We start from the raw sequence: 25720 nt of genomic DNA on the forward strand, positions 1-25720 counted from the left end.
TTTCTCCTTCCCACACTCTTCATCACTGCCCTGCGTCCATGGCTGATCCCCAGCACCTGTCACCTCCATAGCGCTCTTACCTGGACTGACTTCCCTGATTCTCTCCTCCACCCCTTGAGTCAGCGCCCCCCACGTCCCACTGCTGTCACCTCAGCTCAGCCCCTCTCACCTTCCATCTCCAAACCTGCTTCGCCTTCCCTCTTGGCCCCAAATTCTCTGCGTGCCCCCTCTTCCCATCTCTGTTCCTGCTGCCTTCTGTCTCCATCCTCCATACTCTCCAGGCCTCCATCACTGCGTCCATGACTTTCCACTCTCTCTGCTCCCTGTTGCCTCCCAGGCCTGTCCCTCTTCACCTTTGATTTCATTTCCGTGTCAGACTTGATCATGTTCCATTTCAGTCCCTCCTGCACGTGCGTGCCGTCTCAGAGTTCCTGCCATCTCCCGTCCCAGAGAGCCCTCCCGCCCCCTCCAGTCCACTCATCACTTCCCCTGTCTGTATGCTCCATCCCCCGTCTCTGCACCTTGCCATCACACTCCGTGGGGGGCCCCGCTGCTGCCATTTCTAACCCTCTCTCACCTCCCTTCTCTGTACCTCCTTTACCTCCAAACCACTCATCACCTCCCGTGTCAGCCGCCTTCACCTGCCATCTCTATACTTTGTCACTTTTCACCTTTGGCCCCATCTCAGCCTCCATCACCTCCCAGTTCTGTGCCCCCGCCACTTTACACCGCTATCCTCTCATCACCTCCCTCCTCTGTACCCCCATCGCCCCCCATCGCGGGGCTCTGATGTCTTCATGCTCCCGTCACCTTTCACCTGGACTCCCGCCATCGCTCGTCCCCGCGCCGTCACCACTTCTTGCTCTGTACACTTGCCGCCTCCAATTTCTGTACTTCCATCACTTCCCATTCCTGTTCATCCATCACCTCTCATTTCTTCGCTCCATTTTTGTTCCTCTGTCATCTTCCATGCCTATCTCCTCATCGCTTCCCACCTAGGCCCATCATGACCTCCCGTTTCTGCGCTCCCCATCATCGTTCTTCACCTGTTCATCCTCGCTTCCCACTCTCTGTTCCCCTATGTCACTTCCCATCTTCTCACCCCTTTCCTAGCCTTCTTTGCATTTCTTCTACTTCATCTTTATCTCCTTATGCCTCTGCTCGCTCTTCCTCTGGTGCCCCGGAGAGGCCACTTCCCGCCTGCTCTTCATTGCTTTCTCTTCCCCAGCATGGCCTTGTCTCGTCTGACCTCCGCCCCAGCGAGGGCCTCTCCATGCAGCTCTCCCATCTCTCTCCTCCACCCGCCCACCCCACACTTAGCTCTGTTTCCCCTTTGTGCCTCCCTCCCTCCTCTTCATTGTCCCCTCTGATTCCCTTGAGGCCTGGTGTTGCTCCCCAAGGGGCCCAGATGGGACATGGTCTCTCTGGGCAATGAGGAGAGGCACAAAGGGGTGAGTAGGAAAAGGGGGCCAGGGACATTGGAGGAGAGCAGCGTGGGGCGAAGAGGAGAGCTGGTGGAGAGGCGCTGGCCCAGGGAGATGAGCAGATTGGAAGGAGGAAGGGACCGGGCTCTGGAGTCAGGATGTGAGGAAGTGGGGCAAGGAGAGGAAATGGAGGAAGGAGCATGGGGGGAGACCTATGGAATGTTGGTGTTGGGATTGCCTCAGAGATGGCCACCCCCTTGCTGGGCAGAGTAGAAAAACAGCCCCTATGGCTGCCCAGAGCCACATGGAAGCAGAGGAGGAGCTGGAGGGCGCCCAGGACAGTGGTGGGAGGCTGAGTGGAGGAGTCCATGAAGGGTTAGGCAGGTGAGAGGGAAGAGGGGGGCCACAGGACAGATAGAAGAGTAGGGGGAGGAGGCTACCTGTCATGGCTGAACACCACCTCCGCTTACCTTCGCCATGGGGGGTGGCAAAAGGACAGGCCTCTCTTGGGCCTCACAGTTGGCTGGAGGAAGAGGCCAGCTTGGGAGACCCTTCTGGGCCAGGGGAGACCTTTCCTCTCTGTCCCAGTGTCTTCTTAGCCTCCCCCGTGTGGGGAGCCTCTCTGTGCACCTGCTTCTCTACTTTCCTTCTCTTGGGGTCTCACTGCACTTCTTCTTGCCTTCCTTCCCCCCTTCTCTTCACTCTTTCCTCCATTTACCCTTCCATCCCCCAGCCCGTCCAGTTTCATAATATCCCTCCCACTCGCCAGACACCCCTGCCACTCCTGCACCTGATGTTGGTGTAGGCATGGGGGCACCAGGACACCTGGGTCCTAAAAATGACCTGAGAGGTTGACACTCTCCTGGTCCTTGACCCCGACTTTGGTTTCAGAGTCCTTGAGGAGGTTTTCAGCCCCCGACCTTTATTTCTGGTACCCTCTGAAGCCAGGAATGGAGGGGTCAATCCCAGCTCAGTTCTGGGTCAGTAGCTTCCAGGGGTCCTGGATTCATCCCTCCAGCTTATAAAAGGGGGCTGGCATTTATCTGGATTCTGGATGTGGGTATGTTAACTTGGATTTCTGACTGGATGGTTTATGACCAAGAATGGGCTTACAAATTGAAGGGATATTGTTCTGGGATTCTAGATCAGGAGAGAGCCGAGCCCCGTGATTGGATCTGTGGAGCTCCCCCTGGGTTATGAGGGTCCATGTACAGGAGCTGGGGTGGCCTGTGGCACCTAGGAGTGTGGCTTTTCTAGGTTGTGTAGGACTTTTTATCCTCTCATGATTTGGTATCTACCAGAAGGTTTTTGTCATGGCTGCTGATGCTGCAGGAAGATGGGCAGATGGAGGGTCTGCACATGTAGTTTTAACCACAGGAGCATCGCTGCATGGGGTGTTTACATGAGATAATTATGTTGTTTGGGTCTGGATTAGCTAACCATTACTAATGGTTGGTTGTTTTTCTTTTTTTCTAGAATGCAGGTGTGTGGGAACTCTGTGGAAGATTCTTGATCATTTAAAGTGTTTTACTGGATCAGTGAATTTCTGGGTCTAGAAGGCATTGAAGGGACTATGTTGGGTGTGGGCAGAAGGTGCCAGCCCTGGGCCTTTGGGTGGAGGACCCGAGCACTCTTGTCTCTGGCTTTAGGGGTGTGCGACAGCCCTGAAATAGTATGTACAATGCAGTGCACTAGTGGCTTTCTGGGGGGATCGAAACCAGTGATCTGGACCGCCCTGGGGCAGCCCCTGGCTCTTGGCTTAAGCCCCTCTCTACTCTGCAGACCCTTTTGGAACCTGTCAGAGGTTCTAGATGTAGTGAGGAGTCCTGGATATCGTATCTCTCTGCTTTCCCCTGGAAGTCTGTCTGGTGGCCAGGGCAGAGAGCAGCTTACCGGGCACGGAGCAAGAGGCAAGAGGCCCTGGAGGCCCAGGAGGGTCCCACCCAGGAGGGCCTGGCAGAGCCCCCCCACCCCTATCCCACTGTCCTCCCTACCCAGCCCTCTGAACCCTCTGGTGGGAGCGCAGCGCTGGGGAGAGAAATTTCTCCCCAGGGTAATTACTGCCACCCCAGTCCAATAAGCCATTCATCCTTCACCTCCTCAGCCCAAGAAGTGTGTCTCTCCACCAGATCCCCCCCAGTGTAATAAACGCCCTTAGGCTTTTATAGGTTTGCCTGCTTATAAACTGGCTGCATTGTGAGAACAGCTGGGTCATAAATCCGGGGGGGTGGAGGCCTGGTTCTGGAGCTGGGAAATGGAGAGGCAGTGGGCGGGCGGCCCATGCGCCCTGGGTCTCGGGGGCGGGGACCTGTGCGCCCTCCTGCCCTGCTCGTGCCAGCCCCTGCCTTCGCTGCCTGCCGTGGCCTGTCTTTGTGTGCTTACCACCGTGTTTCTGGCGGCTCCGTGTCTCCTGCGGGGGTCTGCCTCTCCACGCTGAGTCTTTGTGTGCAGCTTGGTGCGTCTTCGCCTGCGTGTTGGTGTGGGGCCTGCGGGTGTGTCACTGGGCATGTGTGTCATGGGGCCTGGGGCTGGGAGCACCAACAGTGCCTCTGATCCCTTGGGGCTCACTGCCCAATGGGACACCGGGCTGCCTGCCCTCAGGCCCGATCTGGGCTCAGGCAGGGCTCTCTCCAGGGTAATGTGCAGTTCTGGGTTCCCGGATGGGAAAGTGGGGAGAAAGGGCTTCCTCTCCCCCTGACCTGGGAGATCTGGGAACAGGCCCCAGGTAGGCGGCATTTCCCTTGCTGGTTTGAGGGCCCAAGAAACCCCAGAAGCCCCTCCTTCATCTCCTGTGAGGCCCTGGAACCCAAGGGGTGAAGAGGAAGCAGTCTCTGGTCAGGGAGGCAGGGAGTTGGGGTTTTCGAGGAAGGTCAACATCTTAGCACCCCTGGCCCTCCCCACCCCCAAATTTGGCTATGCAGTTTGTGAGGGAGTGGAGGGAGTAGGGAGGACCCTGGGTATTACGGTTGCCATGGAAACAGCCGATTTTCCAGAGTGCTGCATTGGGAGTGGAGAAACTATTACTGGCTGAGGCCTACCTTGCTCCTGGCCTTCAGGCCCTGCTCTTTCCAGGCAGGTGGCCCATCTTGGGTAGGGGTGCAGCTCACTGTGTACCCTGCCCTCATCCAATTCTTCCCCCTAATCTTGGGGGCTCCCATGCTGAGGAATCAGCCCTCAGCACTGGGCCTTCAGGGCCCCCAGGTTGGAAGGACACCTGGGTATGGAGAGGCAGATCCAAGCTCCCTCTGCCTGCTGAAGGTGCTTTCTGGGCACATGCTGTGGCGCGATGTCAGTTATTAGACATCGAGGGGGTTCTTTCAGCCCATTCTTGCCTCGGGGGGTCATCGCTCCTCTCTGGCCCTGCCTGGGAGATGGAGGGCAACGTGCCAAGTGCTCTAGGGAACAGCTCCTGCTCCCCCTAAGCCCAGCCCCCTGCCGGCTCCACTGTCTCTCTAGGACCCAGGCAACAGCCATTCCTCCTCAGCTCCTCTCTGGGCCTGCAGTTGGTGCCTCCCTCCAAGGCTCTCAGGAGTCCACTCTTTGAGGGCCTGGGAACTTCCTGGGCTAGAGACCCCCATCCCTTAACTATACTGCCTGAACTGCAGTGGGGCTCCTGAGTCCCTGAGGGGAGAGACCTGGAGGGGCTTGAGGGGCCTGGCCTTAGCGTTAGCAGCTGGGCAGCCATTTTGGCAGAGCAGGTTTGCTCCTTGGAAGTGCCTCCTGCCCTCCTCCATCCAGGCCTCCCTCCCCACCCAGACCCCCAGCTCCTTGACCCCAGGTTTTCCATCCCACCCAGAGCTTTCCCACCGCTAAGGCCCCACTTTCCTCCCAGTCTGCTCCAGGATTTTGCCCTCTGGCCCCATCTGCCTCTCTCTTCCCCTCTGGATAAATCCTCCTTGAACCCCTCTCCCCCCAAGAAGTGCTTTGAGAGGAGTCGTTAGTGGCTAATTATTTAATTAAGCATTTTATGACTCTCATCTGCTCCATTTAGGTTCCAAAGAATGCAAGATTGTTCTCTTCCCTTCTCTGAAGGCTCCAGAGTACCAGTCCTCTAGGCCTTCCAGACAAGGCTCCCTTCCTGGAAACTGGGTGACCAGCCCCCCACCTCCACCCTAGCCATCATTCTGCCCCCACCTCCTACCTCCAGGGAACCCAGTCAGCCGCAGGAGGGAACATGGAGACTAATGGGGTCTATTTTGGGGCTGAGATCGTTAGGGACCTCACACCCGCCCCCGGCAGCCGGATGGAGAAGAGGAGACAGGGGGAGAGAGGGTGGGGTGGGGGAGGGCAGGGAGAAGGAGCCCTCATCTCTGGCTCCCACTCTCCTGCTTTCTCTCACCTACACCCCTCTCTGTCCCTCTCTGTCCATCTGTCTCTCTGCCTTCTTCCTATGGCTATTAGTCTCAATCCCCCCTCCCATCTCTCATATCTGTCTCTTCTCTTCTGGGCAGAGCTCCAAGACCCCCCTGTTTTGGGACCCAGGCAGCCCCCTAGTTGTGAGTAGAAGCAGGGAGTCCTGGGTAAACTGGGACCAGGATTTCCAGGGGCTGGGAGAGGTGGGGGCAGGTGTTGGAGGGGTGCCAACTTATGGGCAATGAGTCAGAGCTGAACACAGCCCCTGCTTCTCCTCCTGCCATTGCCTGGGGCTCCTTTTGCCTTGGTGCCTGCTCAGCTCTGGCCGCACTGAAGCACACACCTTGTATCTGTCACCTCTACCAGCCCTGGGAGAAGTTGGGCCGGTCAGGCTCAGGCCCCTTGAGTCCTCTCTGCCCCCAGAAGTCCTCTTGGTCCTCCTGCAACCTCGCTCTGGGCTCTCTCTCTGTGTCACACTCCCTCTGTTACCTCTGTTTTGCTGTAATTAAAGCCAGAATTCTTGATGAGGCAGCTACATCTGTCTGTGCGCGTGCACAGACTCTCACCCAGGCACCCGCCTGCCAACTGTTCCCTGGGACTGCAGCGCCTGGTGGCTGCTGTGGGCACCCCGGCTGGAGCTTTGTACCCTGAATCTGGTGTCCTGGTGCTTGCGTCCCAGCCCTGAGGACCTGCTGAGCCTGCCCTCCTGATCTCACACCTCCCTCTCCCTTTCCTTTTCTCTGCAGCCGGGACCACATACATCTTTGGGAAGGGGGGAGCGCTCATCACCTACACGTGGCCCCCCAATGACCGGCCCAGCACGAGGATGGACCGCCTGGCCGTGGGCTTCAGCACGCACCAGCGGAGCGCTGTGCTGGTGCGGGTGGACAGCGCCTCTGGGCTTGGAGACTACCTGCAGCTTCACATCGTAAGGAACCAGTGGCCTGGCCTCTGATCCCCCAGCCTTCCTACCCCAAATCCGATCCATCCCTTCATTGCCATGGGGTCAGTTCCTCAAATCATTCCCTCAGAACCTCTGTTCCCTGTTTCCTAGAGTTTTCTCTCAGTAGTTCTGCTTCTGAGACCCATCCCCTTCCTGGTTATTCATGAGATTCCCAGAGTCACCCTGCTCATTGGAAGCTCCCTGTTCTCCACTCCTCAAGACCGGCTATGTCTTCTGACCTTTCCAAATGCAGTCAATGGCCTTCTTGAGGCTTCCAGCCCATTCTGTAGCCTTCAGAAATGTCCCCACATCAGTGACTGCCCTGGGCTCTGCCGGTTCACTGTGTCCTGCGTCTGCTCTTGCCACCCTCCTTCACCCTCCCGCCCCAGAGCAGCCCACCTTTGCTTCTGCACCTTGCCCTCAAATCCTGGCCCTGCCCTTGACCTCTGTTTCTATGCCTTTGCTCTCCCAGCTGCCTCAGACCCTGCCACCTGCCCTCTGACCCTGCCACCCCTACAGCTTCTCTGGCTATGCTCACTCTGCTCTGTCCTCTAGGCCCAGCCTCACATCTCCATCTTGACCTCTGGTCCACCCCAACTCTGCCTTTCTCTGCCCAGCACCTCTCGGGACCTGCTTCCTTCCTGCACCTCTGCTCCTTCCCAGTGCCTCCCTCTGGTCCTTCTGCCATACCTGCAGCTCCTCTCACAGTTTTCATCCTCAATCGAGTCTTCAGACAGAGCCCCTTTCCTTTCCCCACTCTTTCCCTGTCTCTGGTTCTGCCCTACGCTCTTCCCTGTGCCCTCTGGCCTTGCTCCATTTTATTTCTGCGCTTAGCCTCTCCCCTGTCTCCTCCCCATGGTTTCAATTCCTGGGGCTCTGACCTCAGTCTCTATTTCCACCTATACAGCCTTTACTGCCCCCTCCTTTCCCTGCCTGCAGCCCACATGCTGACCCTGGCCAGGACCCCCGAGCTGGGAGGGTTAAGCAGGCTGGCCAGGCTCTGTGTGCTGGAAAGGTCTGGGTGGGAGTCCCTGGGCTTGAAGGGGAGCAAGGAAGTCAGGGAGAGGGCTTGTTTGGGCCCCGGCCCATCTGCATCTGAGTGGGACAGTGGCTGCCGGCTGGCTCCTCTTTAGGGTCCCCTGGCTGCACACCCGCCCCCATACCAGGGAGCAAAGGAAGGAGATGTGAGGAGAGATGTCCTGGGGGCAGGGGTCTGCAGGGGGAGTGGCAGCGGACAGGTGCTGGGAGAGGGGAGAACGGGCAGGGTGCGTGGAAGAAAGGGGTGCAGAGCGAAGAGTAGCCTGGGAGATGGCCTGGGAGTTCCATGCCCGAGTGAGCGAGACCGAGTGTCCTGGCCTGTGTGTGAGTGACAGTGGAGCATGGTGATTGTGTCAGGAGTGACAGTGTGATCGTGGGGGACCCTAGGGGATGATGAGAGAGGCTGTGTCTTGTGGCCCCCGAGTGAGTGTGTAGCTCTGTGTGTGTTTCCTGGCGCAGTGTTGATGGCTGTTGTTTCGGTCTCCTGACCGCACATGGGACTGTTTCTGTGCCCCTTTCTGTGACGGAGGGCTGCCGCTCTCGCTGCCCAGTCATGACAAGCTGTGTGGCTGTGGAGCAGGGAGCCTGGGTTTGAGTCCCAGCTCTGCCACTTCCTTCCCTGTCTTTGTGCAGCCCCCTCACCCCTCTGAGCCTCAGTTTCCTCATCCATGCAGTGGCGTGATCGGAGTACAGACGGGTGCTGTGAGGTTTAAATGAGATGATGTATGTGACGCACCTAGGACATCGCCCAGCCCTTAGGAGCACTCAGGGTCAGCACCTGTGGTAGCTGATGCCGTCTGGGACCACCCACCGGGGTGTGTTGGTCTTTGTGTATTGCGTGTCTGCCTCTCTGACAACTTTCGTGTATCTATGCCGGTAGGTTTAGGGCACAGGGGTCCCCTTGTGCTAAGGAGGAAGGGTAGGGGAATCGGGATGCAGGGAGAAGAGATCTCCTTTACCCCACAGCAGATGCCCTCAGGCCTTGCCTGCTGCAGGGTTATGGGGAACAAGGCCTGGTGCCTGGTGCTGCAGAGGAGAGGGAGGAGGGGTGCCTGGCCCTTGGGTGGAGAGCCTGGTGAGGGTGGGGGCCCCTGGGGGAGATGTGGGAGTCAGGAGAAAGGCCAGCTCTCAGGGGAGAGTTGGGCACCAGATGGGCTGCAGCCCCTCGGGAGCAGCCCCCAAGCTCCCTCCCCCTGGTGACACATCAGCTCCCACCACAGCGTCATTAGCAGCTCGCAGAGACTGGGGAGGCGGCAGCAAAATAAGAGAAAAGCAATTTGACGTTTCTAATAAAGCGTCGCTCCACTTTGCCAAATTAATTTTGACTCCCATAATTATTTGCTGTAGGAGCGGCCGCGTTCTCCCCACCGCCGCCTAATGAGGTAATTGGGGAATTAGGAATTAATGACTTTAACAGAAGTGACAACTGACTTCACGTTGGGAGCAGCTCTGGGGAGCTGCCTCTCCCCCAGAGCGCGGGGCTCTGAGCTTGGCTGCACCCTCGGAAACCCAGGTGTCCTGCCTCCCAGCGGCCCCGGCTGGCCCTCTGCCCGCCTGGCTCCCAGGCTGCAGCTGCTCCTTGACCGCCCTCACTGCCCAGCTGAGCCTAGTGGGGACAACCCCCCCACCCCGAGGTATCCAAGGGGCTGACGCCATGCTGGGTGATGTTACTACTAACAATAGATAGTACTGAGGAGCAATGGCTGTTCCCCTCACGTGCGTGGGAGCAGATGATCACTCGTCTCCCTGGGACGTTGTCAGTGGTGGGTGGTGGGTGGGTGGGACTAGCTAATACTCTGCTAGGCAAGGCCAGCCTCAGTTTCCCTGCTTTACTGCATCTGAAGAGCGATGCTGCATGCGTGGATGAGTGTGTGTATGTGTGTGTGTGTGTGTGGCTTTCCCAGGTTCTAGGAGAACTGGACCCACACATGGGGAAGGGATAGGGTGTAGGTTTCCAAGTGAGCCACAGCTGCACATTCTAGCCCCTCACTATCCAAACCCCAATTCCTGTCCTATCTGTGAGCCACCCTGTGCCCACCCCCAGTGCCACCAAGCTGCTCAGTTCCATTGGATGCAGGAGGTTGTTCCTCATGCCCAGGGAGGATGGCAGCAGTCTTTCAGGGAGACCCTGGGAGTGCAGTGTGTTCTGTGATGGTCTGGGTCCTCGTGACTGTGACCGAGGATCGCTGTGGGGATGAAGGGTGCATGTTATGGACTGTACTGGGAGAGAGCCTGGCACGTCACAGGGATGCTCCCTCTCCCCCTCTTCCTGATCCAGGTCCTGAGTGGCCTCAGCAGGGTTCCCCATGCAGGTCCTCTCCAGAGCCTGTGGGCCTGGGGCCCCAGAGGTTGCTCAGACTGGCTCTTCACTCCCTCTCTCTAGGCCTCAGTCCCTGTCTGTCCCCTGCCTGTCCCTTCCCAGCTCCCAGCCCCAACCTCTCCCCTACACTCGCATGGTTTGTTTCCCTGATCTCTTTCCATACCTGTCACCCCCCCAAAAAAAGAAAAATAAAATGTGCAGTTCAGACCCCATATCTTGGTCCCCATGACTGCAAAGGGGCTTTTCCCACACTCTAGCCTGACCTACAAGGGGCCGGATGAGCCACCAGCAGAGGCATGCTGGTGCCCTGCTGTGGGGACCCTGGGGACCTGCTTGGTGCTGATCACAGGGGAGGGGAGCTTTGAGGTTGGGGACAGTGGGGGCAGTATCTGACCTCCCCAGGCACAGGACAGCTTCCGTGGACTTCTCTGTTGCTTGTGCCTTGAGGAGGCCCTGCCCTCTATGCTCCCACTGGTCCCCAGCGTGGTCCTGGGCATCCTGTCTGAGGCCTGGGCTTGGTGGCCCTTGAGCAGGGTAGGCGCCCTGTAGACGTTTGTGAATATTCTGAATAAACCAAAAGGCAAGAGGCAGGCATGGTTAGTGGAAGTGCTCGGGGTCCAGGCTCTGCACCCCGCTGTGGCTCCCTTGCCTGCATATGGGAGCCGGGCCAGCCTGCTCACCTCTTTGGGCAGGTGAGAGGGCCCAGTAAAGGCATGGCTGGGAGAGGGGGGTTGAAAACTGTGACGTGCCCTGGAGCTGGGCCAGTGGTGGTCACAGGGAGATTTCTAGAAGTGAACCGTTACTACCTCCCAGACACTGACCTCTGCCTTTCTGTCCTCAGGACCAGGGCACCGTGGGGGTGATCTTTAATGTGGGCACGGACGACATTACCATCGACGAGCCCAACGCCATCGTGAGCGATGGCAAATACCATGTGGTGCGCTTCACTAGAAGCGGTGGCAATGCCACCCTGCAGGTGGACAGCTGGCCAGTCAATGAGCGGTACCCAGCAGGTAGGTACCCTGGAAGTATGGAGGTGTGGCAGGATGGGGCGGGGCAGGCAGGGCTGCCTCTGATGGGCGTGCTGGGGGCGGGGCTAAGCGGGGAGACACCCCTCTGGGGGCGTGGCAGGCCACGATGAGGCGTGGCTTGGGGGTGGGACCAGGATGGGTGTGGCTGAAGAAAACCAGCAGGATTTGCAGGGCTGGGCAAGACTGTGATCCTCAGAGCGTGACAATGGGAGAGAGAGGGTGGAGCTGAATAGTAAGGCGGGGATCCAGTTTGGAGGTGAGGGAGGAGGAAGAGTAGAAGCAGAGACACAGCGGAGGAAAGGATGAGTTTAGAACTGAGGCACAGGTGGAAACAGGGAGGCAGGTGCAGAAATCAAGGAGGGAAGATCCGGAAATAACCCAAAACATATCTTGGCAAGTAGGCAGAGCTGTTCCTAAGGACAGAACCAAGGAACAAACCAAGGGCCTTACAAAGAGCAAGTCAAAGATCCATATTAGGAGATCTAGATAAAGGAAGAGAAGTAACCATGGAGACCCAGAGAAAAGGAACCCCAGTGTCTCCGGGGGTAAGGGAGAGAGAGGGAGGTGAAAAGAGTGAAAAAAATAAGGTCAAGTGCATTCAACAAATGTTCATTGACAACCTTCTAGGTATCAGGTCCTGTGCTAGGCCCTGGGGACCCGGAGGTGACTGGGACACAGGCCCTGCATGCAGGGGGTTCACAATGTTGGTGGAGAGAGGCAAGCACAGGAATGCAAACAGACCCCACTCAGCAGTGTGATGACAATGGTGGCCGAGGACAAGCCAAGGAGTGAGGAGCACAGGAGAGACAGGGATGAGGACACGGAAGAAATGAGGAAGCAGAGACTCTGCCAGATGCTGAGAGAGGGAGAGAAAGAGCCTCAGAATGAGAGGAAGCCAGAGGAGAGCGATGGAGAGATATGGAAATGGTCCCTGAGACACAGACAGAGGCGGAGGCAGCTCCTGGAGTGATGCAGGGAGGTACATGGAGACGCTGACACGCAGACCCAGCCAGTGAGCAGAGAGGTTGACAGAGCCTCAGGAGGAGCGGGAGAGCGCCTCAGTGTGGGAGATTAAGAGGGAGGGAGATGGAGCCACTGCAGGGGAGAACCACAGAAACACAGCCGTGGAGGCCCAGCAGCCACGCACCTGGGGGCCGACCGAGAAGCGGAGAGCTTCCGCAGCCCCGGCTCCTCTCTTAGGCAGAACTGACAGCCGAGCTGGCAGCAGAGAAGCTATCCCATACTGACCGAGAAGAGTGTGGGCAGAAAGACAGTGAAAGGTGCGGGGGTGCAAACCCTAAGGGGCCCCCTTATGCCGGGAGAAAGGTGCCAGGGCAGGCTCACAACTGACAAAGCTTGTGTGAGCTTGTACCCAAACTTCTCGGGCAGTCCCCGGATGCGGAGGGCCACATGGCCCACTAATAAATACAGAGGCCGAGGGACACACAGGCCAACCCCAGACAACTGGATGGCGGCAAACAAATATTCTTATGGTCAGACAGACACAGAAATAAAAGCCCTGCAGTGGATCCCAGCCTACACCAAGGCCCTGGGCATGTGTGCGGTCACTCAGACACACAAGCTAAGCCCCACGCATGAACAGACACTGACAGGCCAGGCCCTGTGGGTGTGACTGCCCTGTGGGCCTCAGACTTCTGGCTGTCTCTCTCCCAGCTGCACACACATCAGAGCAGTCTTTGTAGCCATGAAGACATCAGCCTGTGCTGGACAGGGCTGGACTGGGGCAGGAGGTGGCATGAATGTCTTCCCACGTGAAGTCACAGCTCAGGTCCAGAGTTTCTCCCCAGAGCACAGTATGCCAGAGGCCAGGCTGGAGGAGTCACACCTGCCCTCCTCTCCTTGGAGACCCCTGGCTGGGTGGGGGTGGCAAAGACTGCAGGTGCCCCCCTCACTTGTAAACAGAGTAACCTGAGGGCCCAGTGGCTGCCTGTGTGCACCAGGAGCAGATCCTCTGCAAAAGTGGAGTGTCATCCTGAGCAACACCAGCAGGCCAGGTTAGCAGTGTGCATGGGCTGAGAGCCCAGGCGCCTAGACACTCAGGGAGTCCAGAGACAGAGCTCAGAACCCGTGAGTCAGCAGGACCTGGCCTTTAGACGAGGATCTCCCACTGACAAGCTGTGTGGCCTTGGATAGCCTTCTAGCCTCTCTGAACCTCAGTTCTCAGCTCTGAAAGTGGGCACAATACCTTCCTCAGAACGATGCTGTGAGAATTCTGAGCCAAGCCAAGGCACGCACTAGACTGGCACAGAGGAGAAGCTCAGCAAACAGCTTTTGTTAGAGTCATTACATGCACAGTGAGGTACATGTACATCCTTCCTTTCCTCTCAGGACACACACGGACAAATGCACAGACACACACACACACAAGTATCCCAGCGCAGGTAGGTCCCTGACTGCCTCCTGCCCCTCTGCCTCTGCACGTGCGCTTCCCCTCCCTCCCATGCCCTGCCTGACTCCACCTCTCCCCTCAGTGTCTTCTTCAGCCTCCCACCCCCAGCCCCAGGAGGGGATGCCCTGTGCTACCTCTAACAGAACACACAACACTGCTAGTTACTTGCCAGTCTCCCTGGCTTGGCCTTCATCTTTCCATCTCTCATACCCAGCACCATGAACAGAGCAGGCACTCAAGAAACATTTGTTGAGTGAGCGAATGAATGATCCATTTTGACTTAAACACGAGTGACCTGAATATGTAGGGAAGGCAGTGTCTCGCCTCATAATCACCTAGGGGGGCACCACCATGCACACACAGCCATGTGGTGTGCTCGTTCAAGGGCGGGTGTACACAGGCAGGCCCAGGCCCAGGCCTTGCTGGGCAGGCAAGCGCAGCTGTGCAGTGGGAGATGAGAGGGAGAGCCCTTCCACCACGCAGGGTGCGTGTTATCGAACAGTGTGTAAGTGGTTTCAATGGGAAGAGTAGCCAGACTCCCAAAGGAAATCATTTCCATTTCTACGGCTGTTGACTGGGATCACACACAGCCCATGATGAGGGAGGAGCACACAGAACTTCCAGACACACTGACAAACCCCTGTCCACACACACAGACACACACACACACACACTCCCCTGTCTCCAGGGCCTGCAGAGTGGTGAGTGGAGAGAGGAACAGGTGCATCTCCAGGTGACCAGCTGAGGGCTGAGAACGTGGGGTTGTGGGGTTGCGGGGGAAGAGCCTGGAGGAGAAAGGCCTGTGAGCGAGAGGGGGTCCGGAGCCGGGCTGGGCCCACAGGGCAGAGAGGAAAAGGGACCTGAGCAGAGAGGAGTCTGAGGGCCTTGGAATGGAGCTGAGGTGCGGGATGAGAGTGAGGTGCCACCAGGCAGAGGACTGAGGGTGCCAGGAGGGAGGGAACCCTGGGTGGAAACAGGGGGTGGAAGACGAGGTGAAATGGCACAGAGACGCTGGAGAGAACTGGAGGTGGGGGTGCTGGGTGATGATCCAGTGGCCACTCCAGGCACCACACTGGGAGGTCACCTGTAGTGGTGCTGGGAGACAGAGAGTGGTGACCAGGGTGAGAGACCTGAAGTGCCTGCAGTGAGAGCAGTGGTGGGCTTGGGGGCCTTCAGGGTGGGGCCGGGGGCGTGACCGGGGAAGGTGGTCCTGGGGTCAGGGGTGCGGGGCGGTGTGGGAGATGAGGGGACTGGGAGTTGAGCAAGGAAGGTAAAGGGAGCTGAGACCAGCTTGGAGAAGTGGTTTTAAACCTCACTGTTAAATGAGTGTGTTGGGCCACCCCCCCCCCACTCCCGCTAAATGCCGCATAAACCCCTGCTTAACCTGCCCCCCCCTTCTAAACCTCCCTCTAAACGCAGTAACCAGCTGGGCCACTGAGGCCCCCCACCCCCTAACTTAAACCCGCTAAATGCCCCTCCCACTCTGGGACTGGGAAGGAAGAGGGCCAACAGCTTGAGCACAGAAAAACCTAGTTAACCTCTGACCTTTGACCCTCCGGCTGCCTTTCCTTTCCTTTCCCTCTCCTTTTCTTCTTTGTCCCTGTCTTTTTCTTTGGGTTGCTCCTGCCCCCAGGGTGAGGCTGGCTCTGGACGGGAGCCTCAGGGAGGAGGCGGGAGGACCAGGGACCCAGCGCTTCTTCTCCCGCCTCGGGTGGACCTTCCCCCCTTTCCGTTGGACGTTGCTGCTTCTCTGAGTGTCCTGAGAAATGCATAAATGCTTTTCTAACTCCTTTGGACTTCGCCGCCTGAGAAACCTACTGTCTTTCTAAACTTTTCCAAGGAAACTTTGATAACGAGCGCCTGGCGATTGCTAGACAGAGAATCCCCTACCGGCTTGGTCGAGTAGTAGATGAGTGGCTGCTCGACAAAGGTAATTAACCAGAATTAATTAATTAATTAATTAATTAACTTTAAAAACACTATCTTAAAGGTGCAGAGCTCTCTCTTTCCCCATCCGTGCCTTCCCCGTCGCCCACCCCGAGTGGAGGGACCGTTGTCCTGCCAGGAGGCTCCCTTTCTCTCTGTAGTCGTGGGTCTGTGTGCTAGAGTGGCCGTTGGGGGCGGGGGCGGGGCTTTTCCTGCAAGAGTTCTGGTCTCTAAGCCTAGGACGGGACTAGGATGATCGGTGAGATCCTGACTCACTGCAGTAAAGCTGGCCCAGTGCAGGCGGGAGGGGCGCGGTGAGCTCAGAGGTTCCCTGAAGGGCCAGCCCAGGGTACAGGAGTGAGCAGCAGGAAATGCTGATCCTAGGATCCAGAGAAGGGTAGGAAGACTTCACCAGGGTCATCTGAGGAGAAAAGGGAAGAGTGGGGGCCTCAGGTCCTACCGGAAAGGCCCCCCCAAGAAGGCCCTTTAGGAGCAGCTGGGCTGGGGGGTGGGACAAGGGGACAGGGAAGGAGGGAGCCACCCCTCTGGGGTCTCTGCGCCTGCTGAGCTGATGAAGGCAGAACAGGCTCGCGCTCATGAGAGGCTGCGTGTGGTGAGGCGCTGCTGGGTGTGAGGGAGAAGGCCACTTGTCACCAAGGGAAGTTGGGGCCAAGGGCAAAGCCATCCCATTCCCTTTGGAGAGGGGGCGAGCTCTGTACCTCTAAGGCTAAACTCTAGCGGGGAAGTATAACTGTTAAACCTCCATCTAACCAGCTGATAACTGTGCTTTTAAATGTCCACTGGGGCCTTCCCCAACTAAAACCCCCAAATGTCACTTCCAGCCCCCACACAGCCAGCGGGGACTAAACTTGCTGATAACCAGATGTGATAAATCCGTAACAGAACAAAAAAGTTAAAGGGACTGTAACAGACATCGCTAAAACCTACAGCCCCCAGCCCCACTGGGTGGCTCTCTCCAGCGGGGTGAACTTTAACCCTTTGAGGAGTTCATGGCAGGTGGCGCCACCGGGGCCAAGTTTGCTAACTTACAGAGCTTCCTCTTCATGACCCACCTCCGTCTCCCGGAATTAGAGAGGCAAAGGCAGCTTGGGCTGAGGCTGGGACAACTTGTGACCCCAAGGGGTAGGGAGAGCAGGACAGCCCCTGGGGGGTGGGGTGGGGTCAGGACTTGTGGTCCAGATGGGGAAGAGCCCAGTCTGCTATTGGAGCCCAGCTGTCCTTCACTAGCTGCGTGGTCACAGCTCCTCTTTAGGCCTCAGGTTCCTCTTCTAGGAAGTGAAGGATTGGGCTGAATATTCTAGTGTTTCCCCAGCTGTGGAAGGAGGAACTCACCTGTTGTGTGCCTTAGTCAAGAGGGTCAAGACTTCCCCTTCCCGAGCCTCAGTTCCCTTCTGGGGAAGAAGGGACAGTGACCCCCTCTCAGCCTATCTCACAAGGAGTGCTTTGAGGATGGGATGAAATAAGGAGCAGAAGAGCATTGGAGAACAGGACTTGGCATCCTTGGGGGGATTATGTTGCTGTCAGCACCTGGCATCTGGTAGGTGCTCAATAAATATTTATTGAATGAATCCATTTTCCCGCTCCAAAGTATGTCCTGTGAAGCATAAGTCCCCTGAGGAGCTTCACAATGAAGAGATGTGTGAAATGAGCTTGGGAAATGCTGCATCCTGTTTCTTCCTCTTGGAGAGGCACAGGGATCTTGGTTTTGTAAAGGCTCTGAGAGGTCCAGTGAGAAGGAAACCTGTTGTTTAACTGTGAATGTTTGCTTCCCAAACCCGTTTGACTGCTGTGAACCTTCGTCTCTTCGTTTTTCTCCTAATTCTTGTGCCTGGGAATACACTCTGGGCACAGTGACCCTCAAGAGCTTCTGTGGACCTGCGGTCCCAGAGCCACGCACTGGTGCTCAGCTTCTCTGGGCTCCGGCTCCCCTCTTTGTGAGATGGAGATGCTGCTCCAGGGCTGAGCGAGCTGCTGGATGGTGAGAGGGTGCTGGAGGAGGAGGAGGAGGGGTCGAGAAGAGGGGCCGGGCAGACACACCTGAGGCTGGTCTTTGGCCAGAGGCCAGACAGACGGGTGGGTGTCCCAGGGAACATGTGTTTCCAAGGACACTGTGGGTTTCACAAGTTGGACTGTCCTCAGCCCAGGTTTTAGGGGCAGGGCATACAGGCACCTAACTCTAAACCAGATCTTTAACGAGGCACTAACCAGAGGCTAAAACAAGGGCTAAGCCAGGTCTTAAACCCCCCAGAGCCAGCAGCTGAAGGTCCGGAGGAGCAGGGGGCAACGTAGTAGTTCCTTTTGCCCCTCCCTCCCCAAAATAAGCAATACCAAAGCCAAAGTTAAATCTAAACTTAAACATAATAAATATCTTTTCTAAAAACCAAACCAAAGCAACAGACTCAGAGGGTTAAACTGACCCCCAGATCCATTAACATCAAACAGAACAGCAAAACCCCACCCAGGTGGGAATTCGGAGGCGTAACTGCTGAAGCGCTTTTGTTTTGGGCTGTCAGCGAGCGAAGAAAGGTCCCTTTAACGTTTTCCATCTCTGTGCTTGCATCCCTGGCGGGAGGAAGGCCTCTGCTCTCCAAGGCCTGATGCCCGGGCCTAGAGGGGAGGAGGAGCGTGGGGAGCCTGGCCAGAGGTCAGAGGGCCTTGTGGTGGCTGGGAGGGCAGAGTGAGGTCCTCGTGGCTTCTCCCACCCTCACGCCGTCCTCCTCCCACGCACTGTCCTTTCCACCCCTTGGTCTCACGCCTCCCTCTCTGTCCTGACACGCGGCCTGGCGGCCGCCTTCTCTGTCTCCGCCTCTGTGTGTGCACTTATCTGCCTCTAAGTGCTCCATGGCTTGGAGCTGGGTATGGGACGCCTGGGGAAGCAGAGGGTGAAGATGGGGATCAAACTGAGGGGAGGGTATGGGGGGGTGCAATGCCCTGGAGCAGGAGAGGAGAGGGGCTTAGGAAGGTCAGGGGCATGAGCATGGTGGGGTCAGCGGGGAGCGGGATCCCTTCCCAGCCCATGTGTGCCCTGGGGATCTTCCCCCCTGGGGTCCCCACTTGGCTGGGCTGGGGGCTGTGGCTGACAAGGACTTTCCCTTTGGTGTCTGCCCCCCCTTGTTTCTCCCTTCTCCTCCCCCTCCCGCACCCCCACCACTCGCTGGTTTCCACCTTGACTCCTCTTCCTTCCTCGGCTCTTCTCCATTCTCCCACCCTTTCCTGGTCTCCCCCCACTGCCTGTCCCTCCTCTGCCTGTCCCCCTTGCCCCATCCCAGGCCGCCAGCTGACCATCTTCAACAGCCAGGCTGCCATCAAGATTGGGGGCCGGGATCAGGGCCGCCCCTTCCAGGGCCAGGTGTCCGGCCTCTACTACAATGGGCTCAAGGTGCTGGCGCTGGCCGCCGAGAGCGACCCCAACGTGCGGACCGAGGGCCACCTGCGCCTGGTGGGGGAGGGGCCGTCCGTGCTGCTGAGTGCGGAGACCACGGCCACCACCCTGCTGGCCGACATGGCCACCACCATCATGGAGACCACCACCACCATGGCCACCACGACCACACGCCGGGGCCGCTCCCCTACGCTGAGGGACAGCACCACCCAGGTTGGTGGAGAAGTGGTGGGGCTTTGGTGGGGGACGGGGCTGATGTCCCCACAGCACTGTGGCATCCAGGGGAGGGCCCAAGGGGTCCGGTGGGGTCCGGGAGGCTGCTGTCCTTGTCCTGGTGGTGGTTCGGGTGAGGTGAGCAATGCCTCCTTTCAGGAAGTGTCCTTTGCCCTGGTGACTCCAGATACAGAGGTGGCCACTTTCTAGGGGACCATTCCCAGAGCTGAGGGGCAGTTTGGTGCCCCACCTAGACCAGGGAAGACTACCCCACCTAAGAGGGAGGAAGTCTGGACTCGGGGTGAAGGGGGAGTGACCCCCTCTGCCCATCCCATGACAAAAGCTATGTCCAGTGCTGCATGGGCAGCAAGTGAGAGACAAATGGAACCAGGACGGCATGGCTCTGGGCATGACACAGAGGTGACAGCACTGGAGGGGCTAGAGGGTCATCTGATAGTGGTGGCTCCGCTCGGGAGACTGGTGGTAGCTTGGAGCAGCCTCTTCCTGACGGTCGGAGTCCCTGCAGTGGGACTGCAGGTCCAGTCCCTTGCTGTCATAAGTCCTGTGACCTTGAGCAGGCATCACTGTGTGGCAGGCCTCAGTGTCCTCAGCAGGTGTCAGTGCAGGCAGTCCTCTGCTGCTTTACCCCCTCCGGCGCCGCCCCACCTGCTCAGGTGCTCTCCCTGAGTCAGGGCAGGCGCAGGGAATTTGGAGTACAGAGGGGCTGTACCTGGAGAATGAAACCCTCCCAGGGCAGGGCAGGCTTGGCTTTCCTGGTGGCCAAAGCCATCAGGCATATGGGACTTACTGAGGCAGCCTGGGGGCCCAGCTGAGTTTTCTAATTGTTGCCACCAAAGATTGTCGTCGGTCCAGGGAGTGCTCATACCTGGCAAATTGGACTTTGGTTAGTCACCGTGCCTTCTCTACCCAAGCTGCTTGTGTCCCCCCATTGCTGTGGCTTTTGGGCCTCTGTGCCTAGAGGGACCTCTGTCCTCCCGGGGTGAGAAAGGAGTCTGGGGGCCACATGGGGATGTGTCCTGCCTGCAGCACGAGCCTGCCTCTAGCCTCTAAGTGAGGGCTGGGCTAGATGAGCTCCAGGTCCCCTCATCTCAGCCGGACTGTGCCATCAAGATTGGGCAAGCTCCAGGCAAGAGAGATGAGCCTGAACGCCTTTCCCTCTGCCTTCGTGGCCAAGAAAACTGAACAGATTCGATTGCCAATTGCCAGGCCTTGCTCCAAGGCACGGGAAGCCCTGGGAGAAAGGCCTGGCTCCAACCCAGGTTGGGTACCTAACACGCCCAGGGCCCTCCAAACACTAGGGGTCATGGCTGTGCTGGAGAAGCCGCCACAGGGCAGGCTGGTGAGAAGGGGGAAGGATTCAGAGTAAAAATGGGTCCTCCAGGCCCCGTCTAGCCCTTGGGTGAGGGCAGCAGTACCTGAAGATCAGGGGTTGGGGAAGAGGCAAGAGATACCCTTTCATCCCTTCCCACCCCAGACTTCAACACCCCTCAGTCCCGCAGGCTCCCCTCCTGCCTGGACTCTGGGTTTCCCTCCTTGGGTCTCTTCCCTAACACCCCCTTGGGGCCCCTCCCGCCTTCCACTCACTCATCTCAGGGATTCTCTTTCTTTGTAATCAGGAGAGAAAATGCTGACAAAGTCGACTCCCGTTGTCATGACAGCCACAGTCCTAATTATTGTGTGCAGCCTGGTTCCCCGGCTCAGGAAGGGGATGGGGAGAGAGACGAGGGCGACAGGGTGGTGAGGCTGGAGCCAAGGAACCCCCAGGTCCTGCTGGCCTCCAGAGGCCCCTGTACCTTGTCTCCCTGAGGTCCCTGGGTCCTCTTGCTCTAGCCCTGAGGCCCTAGGTCTGGACATGCTGCCGTCTCCTTGGTCCAGAGGAGCCACGGGGAGAGCCACTGCTGGGCGGGTGCTATCTCGTCTCCCTTTGCAGCGGGGGAAATGAAGGCCCTCGGCTACCCACCAAGTGACGAGAGAGCTGGGGCATGGACCAGGGTGTGTCTCAGCCCAGGGCCCTGTCCCCTGTGCCATCCCATGCCTCAGGAGGTGGCTGTGGGGGTCTGCTGACCCACCCTGGAACCCTCTTCTTTCCCCACCCCTCCTCTCACCCCTCAGAACACAGATGACCTCCTGGTGGCCTCGGCCGAGTGTCCGAGTGATGATGAGGACCTGGAGGAGTGTGAGCCCAGTACTGGTGAGTACCTTTCCCCCCTCCCCTGCCCCGGGGCCCACTGCGACGTTGATGGGAGGGGGGCGACCGACCCTCCCACCTGGCCCGATCCCAAGGGACCTACTGCTAGGCCTTAGCTTTCCCTCATAGCTCCTCTCCCTTCCTACTGTGCCCCGCCCCTGGTCCCTCGGGTGCCCTCTGGACAGGTAGTCTCTGGCCTTTTGGTACCCTAGCCCTCAGAAATAGTGAGGTCCTTAGCTTGGGGTCCTGGGGTTGAGAGCCAAGGGATGCTGGGAGGGAAAGAGGGAGGCTTTTCCCTAGAAAGTTGAGTAACTGCAGCTCCCATGAGTCCTGGGGGAGGGGGGTGGGGAATGCAGGTTTAGGAACTACAACTCCCATCAGCTCTTGGGTCCAGAACTACAACTCCCATCAGCCCCGAGCCTGGCGTTCTCTTGGTCACTAGTAGAGGTCTCTGCAGGATCCCGAAGCGTCCTCATCCCCCATCTCAGGGAGATGGCTGGACATTCTGCCAGGGCTGCCGAGCCATCCCAGGGCAGTGGCTGCACAGCAGCTCTGTGCCCAGCAGCGAGCTGGGTGGGAGGCACCCCTGGCCAGACATGTGGTTCCCTGGGGAGATTGGGCCCTGAGGTCTGGCGCAGATTTCTAGTGGGAGATCTGCTGTAGGGGAGAGTGGGGCTGGGAAGAAAGGCTCCCTGGGGGTGGCATTTGAGCCTCGGTGTGCTCCTTCCGGCTGGATTCAAGGGTGCAGCCCCAGAGAAAGACCAGATTGGCAAAGCAGGGGTGGGCCTTGAGTAACGACTGAGAACTGTGGGGTGTGGAGTGGCATCGTGGGGGCAGGGCCAGCTCATCTGAGCAGGTTAGGAGGGTGGTTGGGAGGATCTGAGGTCCTCGTGCATGAGGCTGGCAGGGGGATAGAGGAAGGACCATGGGCCTGGGTGGCAGCCTGGCTGAACCCGTCAGAGCACGCATCCCTTGCTTGGATTTCCAGAGACTCCCCCTGATGGCCTTGGAGTGGGTGGCACCGGGGCTGTTGGTACCAGAAGGCTAGAGGCTGGGGCAGGTACATGAAGGGTAAGGATGGTGAAGTGGTCAACTGAGGTGGGCAGGGTGACCTGAGTACATCGTGTGAATCTGGCCTGGGGAGTGGACCTGGGGAGGGGATCTGCCAGGCCCAGGGGAGATGCTGAAGCTGAGGGTGGGCTACAGTCCAGGCAGAGGCTCAACTTCCAGAGACCAAGGGCAGGGGGGTTTCTAGGGTACAGGCCTCCAGACCCAGAGGCTGAAGTCTAACTGTCCTGTGTCCCCTCAGTAGACCAGTGCTGAGGGGCCTCTTTCTAGTGGCCATGGGCCCTGGGGCACTTGGGGAAGCCTCAGCCTGCTGGGCGGGAAAGACCTCCCCACCCACAGCCAAGGGCCTGTGCTTTCGGGAGCAGAAGCTTCCACTGTGGGGAGGCCCCTCTGTTGGGGGCTGCTCGCTCCATCTCACTGGGTGATCTGGGCTCAGGATGCACCCTTACACTCCACCATCGCTTTGGGCACCTCGCAGCTTCAATGGCATCCCTCCTCGACTGTGCTCTAACCCCTCTGGCTCGTCACTGACCGAGGTTCCCGTGGCGCTCAGGGCCTGTAGCCCAGGTCTGCCCGAGCGGCTGTGATGGATGACGGATGGCCCCATGGGAGCCCCGGGATAGGGCTCTGGGGATCAAGGGCTGTGTGGGTCATGAGAAAAGGGTGCTCGACCCCACCACACGTGTTTACATGCATGTGCCCATGTTCTCATACTCTGGGATGGGAACTGCTGGGGTGAGAAGAGGTGTCTCTGCTCTCCCTGGACCCCACAGAGAGGAGTGTTGGGCCAGATGGCCACCACGCAGAGACAGGCACACTGGACCACACCAGAGCTACACACAGTCCATCGAGGTTCTAGCTTCCCAGCCCCAGCCCCGAGTTTTGTTAGGGGCCTGGGTGTGATGCTGAGCATGTGCACGGGGGGGTTGTGTTGGGACAAGGGAGTGAAGAGGGGCTAAAGTAGACCACACGGATGGCTGGGCAGCTCTTCCTGGGAAAAGGACTAAGTGCATGATGGAGGGTGGAGGGTGGCAGAGGAATAGAAAGTGGGGGATAGGGATAGGTTGGTGGGCCACCCTGCCACCCAGCTTTAAAAACAGGAGGGGAGAGAAGGCATTATGCACACTTGAGCCCCCAGGGGAAACCAACAGAAGCCACAGGGTCTCCCCCAGATGAGCGTCACACATTTGCACTTTCACATTTATGCCACTTGAAATGGTTTAAGTTGGATTCTTGTCATCCTGATGGGAGGCCAGACAAGGACCAAGATGACTTAGGCTGATCTAGACCTGCCACCTCCCACTGGAGCCCTTCCTGTGCCCCCAGTGCAGGGGCCTCTTTCTCTAGCAGAGGACCCAGCCTCCTTGAGCTCCAAGGTCACTGTTAAAGGTGGAGGCATCCTGGCTAGAGAGCGCCACTGCCGAGGGGCTGGCCCATGGCGTTTGCATCCCTCCCACCTGTTGGAGCCTCCTCGCTGGGTCCAGGTGTGAAGTCTAGGATCATCCCAGCTCACCTTTCCACCCTTTCCCCAGCCCCACACCCCCCTCCCCAGGTTGGTGAGACCATCATCTAACATGGTTATTTTGCCTGAGGTTAGCAACCCAAACGGTATTGTTTGATGGACACTGCATTTAGGTTCTTTTGAGCAAGAGCATCTTTAGGGTGCCAGGCACTGCATAGCTGGTAATGGACTCCCCGCCATTTGCTGTCTCGGCCAGCCTGATGCACACACTGTGTTAGGGACCTGGCCCCTGTGGGGATCTGAGTTTGTACCTGCTGAGACACACAGGAAGTGCACACGGGCTCTGACCCACAGAGGCACATGTCTCTATGCACACATGTCTGACCAGAGGCAGGCATGGACCTACTAGCAGGCCCACACGTGCCCACTTCACAGGCGCATATATGTGCAAACCTACAAGAGCACGTGCCATTTGTACCCAGACCAACAGTGGCTCACATGTGCTTAGAACTTCAGAAACACACATGTGCTCAGAACCCCAGAATTTCGTACACAGAACGGCTGTTGAGACCCAGCAGCAGCACAAATCCATATACACATGCAGTCTTACAGAGATACACGCATGTACTGAGAGCCAGTCTTGTACATGTGTGCTTAGAGCTCCAAACATTCCTACACATAGGTGTGGACTCACGGGCGCCCACCTGGATAGATCCGCTGTTTCATACTTACACATGTGCTCAGCCACACAAAGGTGCACATGCAGCATGTCTCAAATGCACCTAGGCACTTGGTATGCTCAGGGCTGCACATACATGTGCAAACCCACTGTGGCATACTTGTGCACACATCTATTGAGACACACCAGATGTTCAGAGTGACACGCACATACTGAGACCTATAGGAGCACTCATATTTCAGATATGCATGTGTATGTTCAGGCCTGGGAATGTACATACACATGCTCAGAGCCATTGAGGCACATGCATATATGTGTCCTCAGACTCCCAGAACTCCACATCCATGCTCAGCTCACAGGTGCATGCATGCGCTCCGACGTTAGGGTCCTACACACAGACTTACAGTTGCTCACAGATGTTTTAGAATTACAGATGCATGTAGGCATGCTCAGAACAGCCACACACCCAATGTGCTCAGACGCACCAAGGTACAGGTGCACAAGTGTGCAGAAATTCAGGGACATGCATGCCTATGCCTAGGCTCACAGAAGTGTGCATGTCACAGCTCCACCCAACCATGCACCTGTGCTCAGAGCTACAGTCGCCTGCATGTATATGTTCACATTCACCAAGATGTGCACACACATCCTCAAAGGTATGTCCTCAGGTACCAACATGTGTGCTCATTCCCACAGAGGTGTGCCTATGTGCATTGTCAGGTAGGCTCTGTGTGCCCAGACTGGGATCTGCGCACACGCACCCCTTTGTTCAGACTTTCAAACCTGCACCCCCATCCCCACTGGCCCGTGGGAGGAGAACCTTAGCTCAGACCTACAGAGGCTCATTCTTACATGTGTACCTATATGCTCAGACTACAACTAGCTCAGAGACACACACACAGACCCCTCAAGGCATGCGTGCACATACTAAGTCCCACAGTGTTGCCACACAAACAGGTCTACATAGCCCCACACAGCTACTGTTGCATTTAAGCATTTGCTCAGAGGTTCCCACGCAGCTGCATTTGGAAGGACGTACACATTCAGACTCTCAGGTTATACACCCATGTTCAGACCCAGCAAAAAGCATGACTGTCCACACACAGGTGAGCATACACAGCTCTTCTGACCCACAAGGACACGTGCACACACAAACCTGCTCAGAATCACATAGGCCCACATGTGGTTAGACCCACAGAAGGAGCCTCATGCACTGTCCATATGTGTGCATCCCTCCTGAG

The 25720-nt window shown here is 57.7% G+C and overlaps 1 protein-coding gene across 7 annotated transcripts in view; it reads left to right on the forward strand.

Moving 5' to 3' along the window:
- NRXN2 (neurexin 2) overlaps window positions 1–25720 on the forward strand; it is a 94989-nt gene that overhangs the window by 61210 nt on the left and 8059 nt on the right. For 4 of the 7 annotated variants that reach the window (XM_090259170.1, XM_090259178.1, XM_090259148.1 and 1 more), the window contains 5 exons: window positions 6524–6705; window positions 10920–11091; window positions 15360–15449; window positions 18736–19061; window positions 21195–21273. In XM_090259170.1, coding sequence (XP_090115296.1) covers window positions 6524–6705; window positions 10920–11091; window positions 15360–15449; window positions 18736–19061; window positions 21195–21273 — 849 coding nt within the window. The remainder of the gene's footprint in view (window positions 1–6523; window positions 6706–10919; window positions 11092–15359; window positions 15450–18735; window positions 19062–21194; window positions 21274–25720) is intronic. The other 3 variants (XM_090259187.1, XM_090259154.1, XM_090259166.1) reach the window with 1 other exon arrangement.

This window comes from Furipterus horrens, unplaced genomic scaffold, assembly GCF_987537825.1.
Source record: "Furipterus horrens unplaced genomic scaffold, mFurHor1.1.pri manual_scaffold_2, whole genome shotgun sequence".
Classification (NCBI taxonomy): domain Eukaryota; kingdom Metazoa; phylum Chordata; class Mammalia; order Chiroptera; family Furipteridae; genus Furipterus; species Furipterus horrens.